We start from the raw sequence: 21,241 nt of genomic DNA on the forward strand, positions 1-21,241 counted from the left end.
GACAAGGTCTCACCAAGTTGCTCAGGCTGGTTTCGAATCCCCGGGATCAGGCAATCCTCTTGCCTTGGCCTCCGAAAGTGCTGAGATTACAGGCTGAGCCACTGCGCCTGGCCAGTAAATAAACTTCTAAACAATACAAATGGATATACATTAGATTAGTGTTAAAATTTTTATATCACTTCCATGGTTGTGGCCATGAATCTCTTGAAGACTTCAGAGCCTAAACATCACAGCACACCTATTACAAACCAACCACAGGAAAACTGTTTATATACTGTATATTCTTTATTTCATTAAATCTAAGAAACCATTGATTATAAGGTGTACCCTAATTCAGAGATGTCAAAACTGTGAAAAAATGTGTCTCTGAATGGATAAAATATGGTATGTACATATATCCTTCAAAAATAAGATATAAGAAGAACGAAAATATATGTAAGTACAAGTATTTATTCACTTGGGAAAGAGACACTAATCTTACTACTTAAAATTCTGAATTACTTCCATAATTATTGTTCCAAAAAACTATTCAATGGCAGAACACTTAGATTTTGTGTAGTTAAGCTTTTTATTATTGTTTTCTTTACAGGAAAAATGATCTAAACAAGTCTTCAACCAAACTATTTATAAGCAAAAAACCTGTTCTATAAATTATGCTCTATTTTCATAGTATATCAAAATATGTATTGGTGAAAATAAATAGATAACAAAAAACAATATACTTTATTTCTATCTGCTATCTGACCCCACAAGTATGTCTTTATAATTAATTACAGGTGAAAACAAATTGAAAACCAATAAACATGCACAATTATGCCACTGCTAAGAATTTCAGATTATATTTGTTAAAGTTTTTCTTAATAAAATGGGAATAACACATTGCCAGATACTCAGAACAATGGTTTTGCTCTAAAGAATAACTTAATTGCTGAAAGAGGCAAGTGCTTCCTAAAAGGCTTTTAGTGTAATTGATACTATTATACTGTATAACAGAGTATTAGGATATTTTGTTCTTCCCCAGCTATAAGTCTAACTATAAAATCTGGTAAGCCAAAAACAAAAAAGCAAAAACCCAGACTTTAAGATATGCTGATAATCTTGCCCTCATGTATGACAGAATAGTACTAATACATTTTTTAAAAATTCTTTACTTTTTTATTAGGAACACTTCTCAGGTTTTTGGCATTTTACATTTTTATGTTCAGTGTCCATTGGCTCCTTCTGAGAGTATCCGTGAAGGTTCAGTAAATTTTGCAGTGAACAAGTAAAAAAGAGCTGGTGTAGGTACCAAAGCCAAAAGGGGTAAATCTTGCTCAAGCTTATCCAATCTGGAAATGGAGATTATTCCATAGGCATGAAGCAACCAGTGGCTGAAGAGAACAATAAGTCTTTTCTTTCTGACCAGAAGATCATAGCAGTTCTATATAATTTTATAAAAGAAAAAAAGAGAGAAATACAGATTATCAGGCTAAATCTGCTAGATAATTTAGTACATTTCAGCATAAAATGTATTACTTGTTTTCACATAAAATCAGAGTCTTAGAATCATAGAATGTTTGAGCTAAAAAAGACAAGAAATCACCCAGCCTAGCCCCCATACAAGCATTCAGCAATAGTACCAACAGCTACCTCATGTCTTTTAAGTACTAGTCTACACCACCATTCACTCCTAGAAACAGTGTAGTTTCTACTAAAGTATTGAACCAGAAGGGGACGCCACATTAAGTGCTTTCTTCCGGCCCTGATCCACTGAAGCGGGTGGGCCTACAGATGGGAAATAGGAAGTAAATAAACTCAACTTCCGTAACCTCTAGCATTGCTGGAGTCTGCTGTAAGAATAATTACAAGGGAGTAGAAATGACACATGGATACTTTGATTTTCCCCGAATCTTAATACAGTTCTGCAAATAATGCAGAAATTGGAAGGATCAAATTAATAAAAAGGTAACATCAAACTGTGCTAATAAACACATGAAAATGTTATTTGCAATAGCTTAGTTATCAACTTTCTCTTATCACTAAATGGCTCATCAACTTTACCCAGAACTAGACTGTCTTTTCCTGCTTCAGGTCCCTATTTCTTTTTTTCTTTTTTTTTTCTTTGAGTCAGAGTCTTACTCTGTTATCCAGGCTGGAGTGTAGTTGCAGGATCATGACTTACCAATAGCCCCCAACTCCTGGGCTCAAGTGATCCTCCTGCCTCAGCCTTCCAAGTAGCTGAGTGTACAGGCGCTCACCACCACATCAAGCTAACTTTTTGATTTTTTGGTAGGGATGACGTCTAGCTATGTTTCCCAAGCTAGTCTCAAAACTCCTAGGTTCAAGCAATCCTCCCAACTCCACCTCCCAAAGTGCTAGGATCACAGGTGTGAGCCACTATGCTGGCCAAGGTCCCTATTTCTCATTCATGCTAATTTAAGTATGTGAGCATTTTATATATGAGAGATTCACAGGGACAGAGAAACAAATAAGTTTCAAGCTACCTTAGCAGTGTATAGCCAATTCTTAACCATGGGTAACAAGCAAAAATTCAAAAATCTTATTTTATTTGAATATACAAACATTTCCTCCCTTAAATCTTTCCTTAGAGTTGATAAAAGTGCCAAAACTAATTTGTTTATCTTCTTTAATTAATCATATTGCAATGCTGATTAAAGATTACACAGGAGAAATGAGGCTAGTCTACAGATGAAAACAACTGAATCATCACATAAAAATATTCTGAATAGTTCCTCCATTATGATTCTACCCAAAAGGTACTATGATTTCTAGGTGTTCTCCCCCTCTCACTCTTCTATTATTAAAATAACAGAAAAGTGGCATCAACAGCAACCACTCCAAAATAGTTTACAACTCATTTTCTCTGGGTTGAGCGTTCATATTAAAAATTATGAGAAAGCACATATCTTATCAACTGTGGTGGGCAGTTAAGACAGTTCATAGGCACTAGATTGGCAAGCATAGGATAAAAGAGTAAGGACTAAGATACCTTATGCTTTTTATTCCTTTAGCGTTTAACCTCAAAACAAAGCTCTTAAATCAGAGGTTTTTTTTAATTAAAAAGCAATAATTTAAATGTGATACATTAAAATAAATAGTAGTGAGCCACATAGTTATTTTAGAAAATTTTAGAGGACTGCATGTAAACAAATAATGTGCAAAATGCCCATTTTGATTAAAAATTTAATGAATATATTTTCCCCAGTAAGCTATATAGTCAAATATACTATTATTTCTCATTTATTGCTCATATTTTTAACTAATAATGTTTAACTAGAATATTTTAAAATATAAATGTGATGAAATGGTGTTCTAGTCTACCAACTGACCTATAAATGGATCAAAATAAAGTTTTTTTGGCCAAAAGTATTTTGAAAATAAACAAACAAACAAACAAAAAAGAGTTCTTTATAACAGTGCTCTTCTACCGAAACACTAAAAAGTTAAAGGCATAAAATGGATACCTCAAAAAAGGAGATGTATCAGAAAAATGTGACTGTTAATGTTACCTTCAAATCAAACTATTATAGATATTACAGGGTAAAAGTAAACACCCATAAAAAGAAGATAAAATTAGGGATAAAGCATAGAAGGTTATGGAATCTACAATATACTGATGACTCTGTTACTATTGCCATTGTAAAATAAAATTTAAAATTAGTTCTATACGAGGGGGACCTCCCCAAAACTGGAATTATCTTTTGAAGGGTGGGCTCCTTGTAGTATAGGCTCTTCCATCTCTACTCCCTTACCCCCTCCCCCTGCCCACCCGCCGCCCCATTAGTGTTCTAGGAACCCATTGGCATCAGTGTACCAGCTAGCATTGCAGAAGAAACATCCCAAGTTGTGGCAAACAGGTGACTGGTTCTTTTACCATGACAATGTACTTGCCTATACTGTACTGAGTGTTCAGCAGTTTTTGACCAAAAAATGGCATGACCCCTTTGCCCCACCCTCCTTATTCACCCTATCTCACCCCAAGCAACTTTTTTTTGTTTCCCTGGATAAAAAAAAGTCCTCAAAGAGAAATGTCTTGCTGATGTAGAAGAGGTGAAACCAAAAAAGCAGAAGCACTAAAAGAAAAATTGACAAGTTCAAAAACTGTTTTGAGCAGTGGAAAGAATCTCGATAGGTGTATTGCATCAAATGGAGAGTACTTTAAAGGTGACTGAAGTTTAAACACATAAGAATACACGATCTTTTAATAAATTAATTCCAGCTTTCTTTGGTTCTCCCCTCATATACAGTAGAACCTGTTTTTGTTTCTCTCAAAATAATGTTAATACATTCCAACATTTCAATAATTACATGATTGCTATGTGGGTAAATTATGTGAAATGATTATTTTCCACCATGCTGGAGAGTTGAGCCTGACTACTTCACTATTTTATCACTTTCCCAAGTAAATATATAGTCCAGTACATAACTCTTCATAGACTTAATGAGCTAAAAGCTACCGAGTAACATCAATTAGCCAAGGATTACCAAAACAATCAGTTGTATCGGATCATATAAAGTAACAGTTTATTCAATTGTCAAGTTTTTTTTGTTAACTTTAACAAAGGAAAAAAAGACTTCCTACCTCTATTTCAGAAGCCGACATGTACACCGCCAGAGTAACCAAAGATAGCACTAATATAATGTATGGGAAGGCATAATCTGAAAAACAAGCACTGGTATTATGTTGGAAAATATTGGAAATAAAGCACATTTTCTGAATAAACTGTCAAATAAATTCAAACAGTATAACTTTCCCTGGAGTCCAAGCCTTTGTCAACCAGTTCTGTGACAGACTTCAGTCTTAAAGTTCTGAGCAGGGGTCAGCAGACTTTTTCTGAAAAGATAAATAGTTTTAGCCTTGCAGGCTCCCAGTCTCTGTCTGTCTCAGTTACCCAACTCTGCAGTGGGAAAGGAGCCACAGACAATACATAAATGAATGGGCATGGCTGTGTTCCAACAAAACTTTGGATTTCAAACAATTTTCACACATCAAGAAATGTCTTGTTTTTTTAATCATTTAAAAACGTGAAAATCATTCTTGGCCTGGCTTTGAAGATCCCTGTCTTAAGACATCCATAGAATATAAAGAATTAACTTCTCTCCATCTAGAATGGTACCAGTTATGTACCAAACTTAGGAGAACTGAGAAAATAGTTACTCAAATACTATTCTTTTTTGTGGTCCAGTATGGAGCCTCAGTTGAGAAAGGTTATCTATAAGAGTATTTAGCTCTGATTAATCTTTAGAAATGTTCATTTATCAATAAATCTCAAAAGATATATAGATCATTCAGTATTCTTAATATTGAAATCCTAGAAATTTCACTTATAGTATAGTAACAATACTTTAAACAAAATTTTTTCCTATGAAAATACCACTTTTAACATGTTTCAAGTTTATAGCACACTAAAATAAATGAGAAAAAATATCTTGAATTATTTTTCATACAATTATTTTAAAACAACTTCTGTTAAAGAAACTACTAACCATTCTACATTGCAGTAGAATTCATCTGGAACAATTTCAGTGTTAATTCAGGATGCAACAGCCAGAAACTCTGAATTATCTATGCAGGCCTGAGTTCACCTTACTGAAGAACTGAAATGACTTGTCTGACATTTAGAACCTTTTACAGTAAGTCCCCTACATACAAACATTCAAGTTGCTAACTTTCAAAGATGCGAACGTATGTTTGCATGTCCAATCATGTAAGTTAGTTCACGTGTCTGGCATACATTGTCACATGTGTGCATCCTATGTCAAATGGCTATGCTTTTGTGTACTGTACAGCACTATATAGAGTACAGTATCTTTATTTCAAACCTGGGATGTCCAGAAGCCAGAGTAAAAGCAATGGTGATGTAGCTGGTATTGTATAGCTGATTTTAACTGGGTATCTAGACTAACTTTGTTGGACTTATGAACAAATGGGATTTATGAGCGTTCTCTCAGAATAGAACTCGTTCATATACTGAGGACTTACTGTATTTATTTCAGAACAGTGATTAGGTCCTCAACCAATCACTGGGGGAAAAAAACTCATGTAACTCATAAGTAGCCAATCAATATTGTTAAAGATACAAACGCAAGACCTGGTAGTAAAAAGTCATATAAATTAAAAAGAAAGCAGCCCACACTTCTGGGGCATAGAGGGAGGTACTGGGCTGGAGACAGAATTTAGAGTGGTTCTTAAATCCTACTGTATAAAACAATTTAAGATTTTGTGCAACTAGGTCTGGGGTAGGGTCTGGGAATCTGCATTTTAGTTTCTCTGGTGGTTCAGGTGCAGATCACTCTTGAAAATTGATTTCAATAACACTTCCAAGCTGGTGAAAGTTTGTCACTGACAAACTTTTTATCCTCCCTAGACCTTCAATTCTCCACTATCTTAAGCAACCAGAAGCTGCTTCTCTACTTTTCTCAGACCTGCTATATCCCTGACAAATCAAAAAGTATCTACTTTCTTTTTTTTTCAATATTATATAATTATGAGCTGGTGTGATAATCTCTGTGACTAATCTCAGCAGACTATACATCTATACTAGTGCAAAAGAATAACAACTTCTAGTTTTGAATGGATGCTTATTAACAAAATGATCTAATAACAACCAGTGTGGGAAAAGGCATTTTTCAAAACAGGCAGTTATACACAGGAAGCAATGCTGCCTGCATTCCCCTTGGTTAACTTTTCAAACCTTTTCCTGCTTTTCACAGTTTTTCCCTTTCCTCCACTTCATAGACCTTCAGTCTAGTACCTGGGATTTGAGGGCTGCCAATGCTTAACTTTTTCCTGCCTAGACAACTCTCCCAAGCTCCAGACTATATAAACAACTACCTGTAACCTTCTGGATATTCCATGAATACCACAAACTGAATTCACTTCTCATTACCAACCTATTTGCTTCTTCTAATATTCACTTTTATCCACCCACCAGTTACTAAGTCAGAAAGTTACTTTATCACATTTTCGCCCATTCCCTCAGCCCCCATACTTCATTTGTTGCCCAACTTAATTCATCTGCCTTTGAAGTAGCTCCTCATTCCCAGTGTTTCTCTGCCATGGGTCAGACAGTTGGGCTGGCTTCCTGCAGCCTCTCTTCACCAATCCCCCAGGCTCTCTTCCCCTGTCCACTGTCTCCCACAGAGCTATCAAGTTAGCTTTCTACAATGTAAATCTAATCATGTCACTCTTCTGCTTAAATCCTGTTTCCTGGAGAAAGTGTAACAATCTCAAATGCCTACAAAGATTAGCTAGCTAGGCAGGCATCACTGAAGTGGGCCAAATCTAATAGGGAAAGGTAGGAGCCGAGGGAACTACAGATTTTCAATCACTGTGCAGGCCAAATGATACATTTTATCTGTAAACCAGAATATGGGGGAATATGCAAGCTGACCCCTGGCTAGTTTCTACTCTGCACTTCCCTTGGCCTTACCCTCAGCTTCACCATCACCTTGAACCAAGTTACATCCTCAACAAGCTCCATATAAAGGATGGTATCCAACATCCTTGGAATTGGAATGTTCAATGTTACATATTCAGAAGAACCACACTATGTTTTCTCAGTTATTTATAGCTTGCCTGCTTTATCTTCTAGTCAATTTTTTAATGATGACTGTTTCTTTTGAGTCACAATTCAGTCTAAATGGTTGCTGAATAAACAATTTAATGGTTATATTAAAATAAAGGAAATATTGAAGTGTTTTTTTGTGGCCATATGTAAAAGATTTTCATAAAGGAACTCAGAAATCTAAGACCCTACTTAATAATAGGCAGTGCATATTATCAAGACTAATTTCCAAATAAAAATCAGTTTTTATTTTTTATTACATACTTAGGTTTTAAAAATCTTCTAATTTGGTCATGAGCTTCAAATGCAAGGTATTCTCTAGAGAAACCAGTTTTGATCAGTTGCCACTGATTTTTTTAGAATTTCTATTCAATTCTGTGAAAGCCATTATTTTTTCTTTATAGTACTGATTAATTTTCAGAGATTAAGAAAATATTTTTTTAAAAAAAGCTCCAAGGTTACATTCAGAGAAAATACTGTTACAGATTATAATAAATATATTTCATTGATTTCACCCACCAAACTTACATAAAAGGCCTCCACCAACTGCCTGAAGCACGGTTAAGATTGGGAAGAAGTAAAGTGCAGCATAAATGCTTTTAAATCGATCAGACTTCCCTAACCCACATGCAATCTTCTTTACCAGGAGAGGTCGGAGCAGCATCATTAATACCAAGCAGAACGCATAATAAATAAATACAATGGTGTATCTGTAAAATAAAACAGAGAATTTGTAACCTCAAAAATATGTTTTAAAAACGTTTTTATCCTTGAATATTTTAAAATAAAGGATCCTTAAAAAGGTTAAAATAATAAGTCTACCCATTGGATATTTAGACTGGTAGAAGATTGGCCAAATAACCTTAAATGACAACAGTAGCTTACAAAATAACATGTTATAGTATAACCTTATTATATTCAGAAAAAATTTTAAAAGAGCTCTGTGTCAGTAGACTATATAGTTTCTAGCACTTTATTTTGAATACTAGGATTTCTTTATTTTGAATACTAGGATTTGAATACTAGGATACATAGTTCTATCTTCTTTTCCATAAGTATTTTCATATCATTTTTACTGTCCTACTACTCAAACTGTCTCCCTATACAGGGGAGAGTCCTAGGAAGTACAGGAGTCAGTCCAGATCACCTACCATGTGCTTCCCCACCACAAAGGGTAATGTTACCACATTCCTGTGCTCTTATGATGCTTTTAGGTCCAGTCCTGTACTAAGTGCATTAGTACAGGTTGACCTCTTGGGTGATGAGTTTTTGGTCTTGTTATATCATCCCCTACCAACACCAAAAAACAAACAAACAAAAAATCTGTGCATTCCCACAACTTGTAGTTACTTAAGAGCTCCAAAAAAATCATTTTACTCAGGAGGAAACCATCATTTGTTACCTCTCCTAATGAACTACGAAACTAGTCTCTGAAAGTAGGCACCTGTTTCCCATGCCTGTTCTCCACTTGAAGACTTCATTTTTTAACCATTCCCCTCTTTCAACCCATGCCTCCTACATATGGGGATAGGATAAATCTTACAAGCTAAAGCTCATTTTTGCTACAACGGTAGTATCTGCTCATTTTTAGTAACTCATTTATAAAGTTTTAGTAATGTAAAAGTTATTTTTTATGGTAAGTTATAATGATAGAAACTTACATGTTTTCCCAAGCCTCAACTATAATTATCAAAACTATAATTATCAGTAAAGTACTGTGATATTATTCAATTTGTAAGGAACTAGGTTATATATCCTATGGGGGAAAACAGCCTTCATCTGTCAATGTAACAGTGTTCCAAAGGTTTCTGATAATTTTGTACCACAGCTCTTTGTTTGCTTGCAAAAGAAAAAATTACCATGACTTTTGGTTGCTCTACAGCCTTTTGAAATGCTTAGATCAGTCTAGCTAGCCATTTATTTAAATTTAGAATGGTTAGGTAAAGTAAATAATATGCAAAAACCCAATGCTATAAGATAACTATACTATCCCACAATTTTCAATAATTATTTTTGTATAATGAATAAAATAAAGTAGGCAAGCTGTTCCACAATGACTATTAGTAATGCTGCTGAGAAAAAAAAAAATCTACTAAATTCAGAAATGGTGAGCAGATGGAAAATGTTCCTACCAATAAAGTGGTGCGATGATTCTGATTGAGAATTGGGTGACAAGGTTCTGAGGCTACACCCAACTTAGCAAGAAAAAGTGCTGTAATAAATCAGAAGTGGCTAGTGTGGGTTAGAATGAGGGCTAGGAAAACCTATTTGCCATTTCTCTTCTAATCTTGTATTTTTTGAGTCTATCTTTACAAATATTAAAATAAGCAACATAAATATGACTATCAGTACATGAATCTGTTTTTGTTTTAAATGACTATATATCTTGTTTAAATATAATATTCGATATTAAAACTCATTAAGTTTTCTAAATAAGACCAGGTTAAGCTCTACAAGTTCCTAGGACAGTATATGACAAGAGAGTAACTGAAGTTGAGGGTTATAGCTCTATGAATCAATGAGTCAACAGAGAGGACATTATCAGTCTTTTATGTATAAGCTATAATTACAGACATAAAATAAATAATTTGCAGGACTTAAAGGCTGACAAACAAAAGAAGATTTTAACGTATCTGGATCTTATTTTTGAAAATTACCTTTTTACATATATGCATGTATATGTTTTTGATGTTTACTATTAAGAATTTGCTCAGCCAGGCTTGGTGGCTCAGCCTGTAATCCCGCACCTCTGGGAGGCTGAGGTGAGTGGATTGCCTGAGCCCGTGGGTTCGAGACCCGCCTGGGCAGCGAGACCTCATCACTACAATAAATCAAAAAAATCAGCCGGGCGTGGTAGTGCATGCCTGTAATTCCGGCTACTCGGAAGGCTGAGGCGGAAGGATTGCCGGAGCCCAGCAGGTCGAGGCTGCGGTGGCCGGGAGCGGCCACTGCACTCCAGTTTGGGCGACAGAGTGAGACTCCAACTCAAAAAAAAAAAAAAAAAGAATTTGCTCAAAAAGGACTAATTTCATTGAGCATTTTATGTACTAGAAACTTGCTACAACTATGAGAACATAAATACCAGACTTTTGTACTTTTCCCCCCCAAAAAAACAAATCAACATGAACACTACCAATTTACAGAAATTCTAAAAGTGGAGTAGTCTGGGATAATCTTATGAACGTGATATATTTTTTAAAAACCATTCTTATAGAAATTACACTTCTTTGGGAAAAAAAAAGGAACATTAGCCCAAGTATTCTAATAATGCTAGCTACTATAAAGTGCCTCCTATATGTAAGGGACTATACATGGTATCTGATAATATGTGGATTCATTTAATTCTCAAAAAATACCTTATACGGTATCATTATTCCCATTTTACCAATGGGAAAGACTGAGATTAGAAGAGGCTATTAACCTGCTTGAGGTAACAGCAGCTGGCAGACCTGGGACTCAATGCCAAGCTTGTTTTTGTCTCCAAAAAATCTATAATAATCCTCAGATTTTTAAAAAAGGATATTAAGTCTAAATACATACTTACAGTGGGTAGACAGCTTCATGAGTACAGTGCACTGTGGTCACATAATCTGGACTTGGGTTGTAAAGCATCGTGTACCAATCAGAAAGCATCAGTACTCGACATGAACGGATATAAAGAACACCGACGGGATCACTCACAAGTAAGGTGATAATAGCTGCCATCGTGCATTCAAATAATGCAGTAATGTGTTGGAAAAGTGCACTGGAACTAGAGAAAAGAAGAAAAGAAGCAAGATTACCAGAAAAAAATCAATATTTAAATGACTTTAATAAAACGTGTACATGTTTCCAGATACGAATTCTAAAAAAAAAACTTAACTGAAAAATCCTGAAAGTAAAACATCTTCTACAAAGTTTTTTGGTTTTGTTTTTTTTTAAGCCAAACATATATAAAAATTACTCAGAGGAGTGCAACCTTAGTTTTTCAAAAGGGACGAATATTCGCCCCAGATAACACTGTGCCAATATTATCTAAATGTGTAACAGAAAAGCAGAAATTAGATCTACCTTATATCTTTAGTATCTATCAAATTGTAATTAAAATTTTCTTAAAGTTATCAATATATGATCTTAAATTATCTTAATGTAAAAAGTACATAAGAGATGTGGCATACATTTGTTATATGGTAACATAACAAACATAAGCTCACCACCTAACCTAATAACTAGGACATTGTCAACAATTTACCTACTTCTGTGTCCTTCCCAATTACACACCTGTCTCTCCCCTAGAGGTAGCCATATACTAAACTGCTTTTTATCACTTTTTCTAAACAGTTTTTACCACAATTGTAGTTATACTTCAAAACTACTGTTTGATTTTACTTATTTTTAAATGCTACAAAATGATATCACACTAACATAAGTCTTTTGGGATTTTTTCCCACTCAAAATTACATTTCCAAGATTAATCCCTAGCCTTGCTTATAGCTGACGTTCAGTCATTTTTACTGCTGTATTAGATGTCACTGTGTAATCATACCATGATTTGTTTATCTATTCTGTTCTGTTAGTTAAATGTGTTGCAAATGTCTTCCTCTCAATTTGTGGGCTGAATTTTTACTTACCTGTGATGTCTTTTTAAAAACATATTCTAAATTTTAATATAGTTGACTTTAAATTTATTGCTGCCTATCAGTTTAAATGTTTTTAAAACATTCTTCCATGTCCCAAGATCTTAAAAAATTATCCTATATTCTAAGAATTTTAAGGTTCTGCTTTTCATATTTATCTTCAACTCATCTAGAAGAAATTTCTGTGTATAATGTAAGGTAGGATCTAACCATAGCTTTTCCTGTTTGGATATCCAATTGTCCCAGCAGCAGCATTTTATTGAACAGATACTCCTCCCCCCAACCCCAATAATTTGCCATACCACTCCTGCCACATAAAGTTTCATATGTAATTGGTCTGTTTTCTGGTTCTCTATTTTGTTCTTTGGGTTCAGTGATCTACTCCCATACCAATACAATAGCATGATAATTTTTGATAATACATATGTTCTTTTACTTCTCCAGTGGTCTTAGCTATAACTGGTCCTTTGCTCTTGCATATAAATTCTAAAATTAGCTTGTTAAGTATTCATATCCTATAAATCCATCATAGCTTAGGTATTTTAGTCTGAGCTATATCATAGTACTTGTGGTACTATACATGGAATACAGAAAGGTAAGAGTTTTGTATATTTATCTTATAGTCAGTCTTTTCATTCAACTCTCATGTTATTTCTAATATCTAGTCTGTAGATGCTTTTGAGGTTTCAATTTGAACAGTGTTTCCACTGTCTATCACTGCATAGCAAACTACCCCAAAACTTAGTGGCTTGAAACAACCATCACTGATCATTCCTTACTACTTCTGTGGTTTGAATGAGCTCAACGGGGCAGTTATTTCTGCTCCCCAAGATGTCAACTTGGGATGCACTCAACTGGGGGCTCGACCATGTGGCAGTGTTTAAAATGACTCACACATGTGGCTGCAGTAAGCGCTGCTGTCAGCTGTGAGCATAAGCACCCAAGTTCTCTTCCACATGGCCTCTCTTCTGTTTTTAGTATTCTGCAGTTTAATTATGGTGCATATAGGTGTGAACATTGATTTGTTCTGCTTGGGATGTGTTCTGCTTCCTGGATCTGTGAATCTGTTTTTCATTCATTTTGTAAAATCTGAAGCCAGTATCTCAAAAGATCTGTTCTCCTTCACTATTTTTTTTTTTTTTTGGAGACCCTGATAAATGTTAGATTGAGTTAACAAAACATTTCCCCTTTGCATGAGAATCTCACCTTTAGTTAATCCTCTAACTCTCTTCCTCTGGCACTCTGATAAGGAGAGAATGTCAACTATATTGGTAGGCAACTCTGCTTATGATACAAATGATCCCTGGCTGGTAAGTTACATCTGGACTGAAGAGAATTATCAATGAATTATAAATACCTGATGGAGACACTGTAATTCTGTCTTGAGCTCAGTATTTCTTATAATTGCTAAGTCCCTTGTAGGTCCCCAGAAGCTAGAACTTACGGAGTTGTTGTCAGAAAGACTGGCTCCTGTGGGGGACAAGACTTTAAGCCTAGACAACCCTCACACCCGCCTACTATGGCTCTTACCTCCTTGCCCCTAAGTGGAAATGTTTCAAAAGCTACTGCTGACAAGTAATGCCTCATGCTACCCCACTGGCAAGGTGTGTTGCTTCTGCATAGATTGGTGCTCATTGTAACCTGTGGTAGTCTCTTGAGTCTGAGTTTTTAACTGGACTGAGGAGGAGTTCCAGTAGGTATAAGACATACATATAGCTTCTCATTTTATGCTCCATGTCTCTGAATATATTTCATATTTTTCATCTTTCTCCTTCTCTCTCAGTGTTACATTCCATTATTTCTTAATATGCATTTTTTTCTAGTTCATTAATTTTATCTTGAACTGTTTAATCTGCTGACTATCTTTTTTTGGAAAATGTAAATTTTTATTTCTAAAAGTTCCTTTTTTTTCCCCCCACCAAATTCATCTGTTTATTCCTAATAATTTTTTGTTGACAGGAGAACTTGGTGACTACATCCTTTCTTTATTGGTAGCAGATATACATTCTGTAGATGAAAGTCCATTATCTGTAGTTCTTTGGGAACATAAATACATTGTTACGTCTACCAATAAGTCATCATGCTTATTTTATTAAGCAATCACAGATTGTGAGGTCATTACTAGATCTTAATAAGCAAGAGTCTTATAGGTCTAAATTAAGAATAGAGAAGGTTTCCAGCAAGGAGGTTTTACTGCTTTTCTGCCAGCAGTCATGGCTACTATTACCTTGGGCTTCAGGGCCTTGAGGGCCCAGGCTACACAAATTTCAGCATCCAGAGAGCACTTAACTTCAAGCAACCCTCTCATCCTAACCATCTGCCTTGTCACCATGCCCAGCTCAGGGTGGATTTGTTTGTTTTCTGAAGGAGAAGGGTTCTTGGAGATGCCTTCTATATCCAGTTGGGACCAGCAGTATCTCAAATAGTCTATCTTTTTCAGTCTTGAGTTATTTCATGCAGGTGGGTCACGTGGAGCTCCAAACTAGCTCACATTGTTGGAAGCAGAACTCATGTGCCATTTTACAAATACAAAAACATTGGGTATACAAATAAAACTTACATGTTCAGATTATGTAACCTAATCTTTTGCTTCCTTATAGAATTTACATTTTTTTTTTTTTTAGAATTTACATTTTTAGAAGCAAAATCCCAAACTCACTATTTCTTGCCATTACTTTAGTAACCTTCTTACTAGTCTCTTCTCATCATGCTCATCTATCTGCAGTCAGCCACATGATCTTTACAAAACGAAATCTGATTCTAAAACTCCTTTTATTAAACTACTTCCAAGTCTTTTTTGCCTTTCTGGGAAAACACTCCTTGCCAGCATCACACTACACACCCTGTGGTTCCACACAGCTCTACCTCAAAACACATTTCTCCAACTGGGCAAACTGTATATTCTTCAACATCAACTTCAGGGTTCTCCTCAGGTTTTATGGGTCCTCCAGCTCCAATCATTCTTGACTAAAAGTCTCAGGAAAATGCAAGCGGTGGCCCTTGTGCTCCTTGCTATCGATTTCCTGAGAAAAGCATAGTTATACAAATTCCCTTTTTTTAAACCCATTTCCTTTCCTGCCTGGACAATGGTTACTTCTCTGCCTTCCCTCAATCCAACCTCTATCTCTGCTCTAAGTCTCTTCATCAAAACATATCTGATGTTTTCACACAAATGTATTTGGTAAGATACATCCCTAAGTCCTCCACTACTTCTCTACTTTGGGCTGAGAGGTTCCAGCCATTTAACTGAGCAGTTATTCTCTTTTAGCTTTAAGCTTATCACACCTCCTTTCTCAGCTTCATCTTTCATCATTTTATAATAGAAATTAAAACCAGGATGGGAGCTGCTATTTTAAAGGTCTTTTTATAAATCCTCCAGAAAAATTACAAGTGTTTTCCCAATGTAAGTAATTGCCTTGGATTTATCAGGGAAGTTTAGAAAACTGCTGATTCTACTTCAATCTGGCCATCTTTTCCATATTCATTCCCACTACTGTAATCTGGTCATCACTCTTTCTTTGACAACAGTCTTCTAATACATCTCACCTCTAATCTACCCTCAACTAGGCCAAATGTAGTGGCTCCACCTGTATTCCAGCACTTTGGGAGGTTGAGGCAGGAGGACTGCCTTAGGCTCGGCATTCAAGACCAGCCTGTCCACATAGCAAAACCACGTCATTACAATTAATTTTTTTAAATTAAAAAAATCTACCTCTTGGAAGGCTGAGGCAGAAGGATCGCCGGAGCCCAGCAGGTCGAGGCTGTGGTAGCTGGAAGCGGCCACTGCACTCCAGTCTGGGCAACAGAGTGAGACTCCAACTCAAAAAAAAAAAAATCTATCCCTACAGAAATTATCTTCCTAAAATAGATATCCAATGATGCTAATTCCCTACACCAAAACCTTTTCCAAGAAATGATTCACTCAGCAAATATTGAGTGGGCATCTATCATGTGCCAGCCACTGTCCTTGCTTCTGGAGATTCCAGGGACAACAGAGATGGCCATTGCCCACATGCAGCTTATAGTCAGGGGTGGGGGACTGTTAAATGAGGAAACAAACATAACTATAAATTGTGACCTGTGCTAAAAACAATGCAAAGAGTGCTACTAAAAAAGAAAAATAAGGGAGACAGAGCTACTTTAGATTGGGTAAGGGACAGTCTCTCCGAACAAGTGACATTTAAATTGAAATCTGAAGGAACGGAGGCAGCTAGGTAAAAAGATACAGTCAGTTGAAAGAGTATTTCAGACAGAAAAAAGAGCTTAGAGAAAGGGAAAGGATCTACAGCAAGAAGATCCTGAGAAGTTGAAGGAATAAAAAGAAAATCAGTATGGCTGAAATGTACTGAGGTAGAATTTGGGTCCTCAATCCCAATGAAATAAAGTTTACATCCTTATCAAGAACCTTTACATTCTGACCTCAACCTACCTTTCCCACTCTCCTTTATAGTATCTGTTTTTCATTCACAACCCACACTTTGACCATCCCTAACTACTTCCTACCCACTCCAGATCACACATTTCACATCTCCAAGCTGTTGTTCATGCTGTTTCTGCCTAAAAGAGTTTGTTTTGAAGTCTTTTAGATCCCATCAGGCAGTATGTATCACTCCATTCTTTGTGGCTCCGGAGCATTTTGTTTATAACTCTTTCACTACACTTCCAAGACTGATTTATGTATACATTTGTATTCTCCACAAAATTACGACCATAAGCCATAACAGTTATTGTCGTATCTCCTCCCTGATCTTCCAAACATAAAACACAGTGCTCAATAAATGTGTGTTGACTTAATGTGTCAGGATGAATGTTCACAATTAGGTTACAGTTCTATCATTTTGATGACATTATACTACATTATTAGTATTAAATTACAAAGTATTTGTTCTAGAACAATAAACAGCTTATAATCATGACTTTTTGGGAAGAAAACCAATAAAGATTATAGTTGATAAAAAATATTCCTTCACGATCATTTAGAGTAAAACAAAGGACTGTTCCCTTAATAATTACAAGACATGTAATTATTTTATATAATTATACTATGACAAGAAAACTTGTCTTAGTAAAGGAAAAACAGATTTACCACTTTGGAAACAACAGAAGAAGCATAACTACTTGATAAGTCTTCTAAATGATGGTTATTCCAGCATCAGCCCAGCCAGATGCATTCATCCAATATACTAACCTCTTTTTCCCAGAGTACCATTCGATGAAGAACCAATGTAAAACAAGAGGAAGCATAGCCATAAATCCAAGATACAGCCAGTCATAAAGCTCTGGGGACTCTGTGCAAGGCTGGCAATATTTCTGTGCATTTGTTCTCTGTCCTCTGGGGCAGACCTATGATAGATAAAAACAACATTTTTGTGTACAGATATAATTTTAGAATACAACACCCCCCAAAAGATAATTCTAGATGAAAATTCCATTTCAATTTAAATATTTAAGTGTACATGTGAAACTTTCAGAAATAAAAAAGCATAAATAAAACAAAAAAATCTGCATTGTACATGCTACAACTGTAAAATGCTCGTAAAAGATTCCTTTTACTAAGTTACTAAAATAGTTGACTAACATTCCATGCACGAAAAACCTAGTTATTAACAAAAAAAAAAAAACAGAGAAATGTTCTAGATTTGTAATGTTAGCTTATAAATCACACAAAGCACTTAAAAGGAATTAGAAGTTACTATAAATTATAAAATGTGTTTTAAAAAACTTTATAATTGTGACTGTCAAGAAAGATGTAATGTATTATAGACACTGATATGCTAATACAAACAAGGATTTTATTATTTTATTAATGACTCCATATTCTTTTATAAATTAATGAGTATATGCAAGGAACGGCACTAAATGTGAAAATATTTCAAAAGCAAATAGATTTTACAAATGAAATAACATACAAATGTAAGACTTACCCCACATTCTCCATATATTTCAGTTGAGCCATTTTTAAATAATAGTGTCTTCCCACAATAAAGTCCAAGGCATGCTGGTTGAATATCGACAGCTTTTTAAAAACAAATGCCAGTATAGTAACATCTTTTGTGATTATTAAAAAAATGCAATAATAGCTAAAGCACTTGACAGAAATGTCTCGACTCAGTTTCAAATTTTAAAGTGATATGTATTACACAAAAGTCTTGACATATTTACTTTTGCATTTAAGATTCTCCTTTTATACTGTGACCCTGCAGATACTGGGACTTTGCTGATAATACTGTTCCTTATGATTAAGGTCCTCACCCAGCACAGCAAGGTCTATCCTAAGAACTAGAATCCTTACCCAGTATGTCCCCAATAGCTCCAGCCAGCGACTCCCCTTGATGAGAGTACACTTTTAAATTTCACTGATTATAAAGTAAAAAATAGTTTTTTTAAAAAAAATTAGAGGACCAATGGAGAGTCACCACCTTTTATTTTTCCCAGTCAAGACATTAAGTGCACACATGTACATATACAATTATCACCTTTGCTCAAACAAAATACATTTTCACACCAGAAAAGCTGAAAAAAACTATTTCAGAATGGGGGCAGATCTTTAGAGTAAATAAATTCACCTTATAAAAAGTTTCCCACATTTTCCTATCTTTTATCATTTTTGTTGAGAATGGAAAAATCTGATCAAATCTGTCACTGGGCCTCTGACCAATATTTAGAAACTATCGTCTTAGAATTAATCCCCTAATTTGGAGGCTTAAGAAAAATAAAAAGATCCTATAGATAGTCTTTGACCTTATTCTCTGGGAGAAATTATTAAAGGAATTTTTTCATCAGTGACATGATTCTCTTCATTGATTCTTTCATGCAATAAGCATGTTCTGAGGGTCAAATCCCACTGGGTAGGGGCCACTAAAGGTCCACAGAGAGACAGAGAAACATGACAGAGTCCCCACCTTTAACAACCTACCATCTAATTTGGAATAAATCCAAAACAAGTGTGATCTAAATGCGAATTAATTTGGAACATTATGCATTTTATGACTATTCTTGAACAATCATTTCCCAAACTCTTCACTAGTAGTCTCTATCTAGAGACTTCAAGGTCTATAATGCCTTTCTCCTTTCAAATTGATTTATTTCTCCTTAATGCTGCTAAGAAAAAAATATTCTCACTTTCAACAAATATTCTCACTTTCAACAAAGTTCTGACTAGTTTTTGAAACCCATGAGCTTACTTTTTAACCAACTGTAATCTCAATGTTCTAAATACACGAAAATTATAGAGAGTCTGACAATTAAGTTCGCAAACTTGCCTTTGTGCACTTCTGTTGACAGCACTGTACAAGGTTTCATAATCTGGGTATATTAATGTCTCACAGCTGTGTTTATGTCATCGTGTGGCGGTGTCTTGTTGAGTGGTGTTTATTGTTGTTGCGTTTTTTTTGTGTGCCATCACAAGAATGTTGGAGTTTGAATCAGAGCAACAAACAAACATTAAATTTCTTGTTAAACTTGGCAAGAGTGGAAGTGAAATCAGGAACACGTTTATGGACATAATGTCATGAAAAAAACAGCAATGTACAAATGGGTTAAAAGTTTTTCTGAGGGGACTGATGAAGAGAAGTCAAGACAGTCAGTAATGAGCAGAATTGACAAAAATATTGCAAAAATTCATCAAATTGTGCATCAAAGTCATCAGCTGACTGTGAGAAGCACAGTGGACCAAATAAACATCGATAGAAATAGGAGACTCTTTAACTGAAAATCTTGGTATGAGAAAGGTGTGGGCAAAAGTGGTCCCAAAGGAGCTCTTACGTCACAGCAATGCACCAACTCACATGGTACTGTCTGTAAGGGAGTTTTTAGCCAGTAAACTAATAACTGTATTGGAACACCCTCCCTGCTCACCTGATCTGGCCCCCCATGACTTTTTTCTTTACCCGAAGATAACGGAAATTTTGAAAGGAAGACACTTTGATGACATTACGGGTAATCTGATCACATCTCTGATGTGATTCCAAAAAAAGGGTTCCAAAATGCTGTGACAGGTGGACTAGGCGCTGGCATCGGTGACTAGCTTCCCAAGGGGAGTACTTGGAAGGTGACCGTAGTAACACTCAGCAGTTGAGGTATGTATAGCACTTTGTCTAGGAGGTGTTCGCGAACTTAATGGTCAGACCGTGTATTTCAGGGTTTTCGAGAAGGCAAAAGTTAAGAGAACTGCAAGCTTCCTCCATATGGGCTTTACATCTAGTAGCTGCCTAATTAGTACATTTGAATAGAAACAAGCTAAAGTTTCTCAAAATCCAAGGCCTGAAAACCAGTACAATAAACTGATAGCAAAAGCTCATCATCTACCAAACAAAATCCCGGCTCCAATGTCTGTTCAATTTCCCCCTCACTTCCTTTAGTGAATGACAGCTAACAAAATTTTAAGATTTTTGTTTGTTTTGCGTCGGTCTTGCTCCCTTGTGATGGATCCTGTACTCTTAGGTAGAGGTGGACGCAGAACCTAAGTTATGCAGCAATCCCCTTCTGCTTTTATCGTTTTCTGCATTATTGCCCGCGTTTTTAATTTTGAAGTGCTCACGCCTGCGTTTCCTCCACTTTAAACAAAGGGACTGAAGTGACAGTGACATGTCGAACAAAACAACAAAGGCCTGGCCCTTCCTCCAGCACACGGCCCGCCTCCCCTCTGCAGCCCGTCAGGAGACCACCCCGACGCCGGGAGGGGCCCGGACCCGGCCCGAGGACCGGCGGGAGCAAAGGGCGAGCATGCGCCGCTCCCGAAGCCCACCCGCGGCAGCCGAGCCCGGAATGGGATGCGAAGGGAAGAGCGGGGACTACCACAGACGCTTCCCGGCCTCTCCGCGACCACTCACCCATTGGCCGCCCGTAGGTTTCGCCGCCCGTAGGTTTCCGCGGATCCGGCCGCAGCGCCCGGACATCCGGGCCACAGCGCTCTCGGCGGCTCCGCCTCCCAGTAACCCGGGCGACCGCTGCGAAGCCCCGCCCTCGCCCCGTCGAGGCTCCGAAGCCCCGCCCCTGTGCCCAGGTCTAGGCTCGGAAGCCCCGCCCCCGTTTCTTGATTTAGGCTCCGAGGTCCCG

The 21,241-nt window shown here is 36.4% G+C and overlaps 1 protein-coding gene across 1 annotated transcript; it reads right to left on the reverse strand.

Annotated features, from left to right (window-relative positions):
• Positions 1-266: 266 nt before the first annotated feature.
• Positions 267-21,146, reverse strand: JKAMP (JNK1/MAPK8-associated membrane protein). The gene is made up of 7 exons (XM_008068060.2): positions 21,016-21,146; positions 18,109-18,200; positions 17,373-17,527; positions 11,113-11,319; positions 8,097-8,278; positions 4,583-4,659; positions 267-1,420 (listed from the first exon to the last, which is right to left on the reverse strand). Exons 1-7 carry the CDS (start codon positions 21,017-21,019, stop codon positions 1,202-1,204), a joined length of 936 nt encoding a protein of 311 aa, XP_008066251.2. The 5' UTR covers positions 21,020-21,146; the 3' UTR covers positions 267-1,201.
• Between the last annotated feature and the right edge of the window lie 95 nt (positions 21,147-21,241).

This window comes from Carlito syrichta, unplaced genomic scaffold, assembly GCF_000164805.1.
Source record: "Carlito syrichta isolate Samal-C Ts95f unplaced genomic scaffold, Tarsius_syrichta-2.0.1 Scaffold309858, whole genome shotgun sequence".
In the NCBI taxonomy this organism is placed as follows: Eukaryota; Metazoa; Chordata; class Mammalia; order Primates; family Tarsiidae; genus Carlito; species Carlito syrichta.

Coding starts and splice junctions, on each gene's coding strand:
- JKAMP (XM_008068060.2), bottom strand. Junction 17,528..18,108: donor AAATATATGGAGAATGTGGG/GTAAGTCTTACA, acceptor TATCTATCATAG/GTCTGCCCCAGAGGACAGAG. Junction 4,660..8,096: donor AGTTGGTGGAGGCCTTTTAT/GTAAGTTTGGTG, acceptor CTTGTTTTTCAG/ATTATGCCTTCCCATACATT.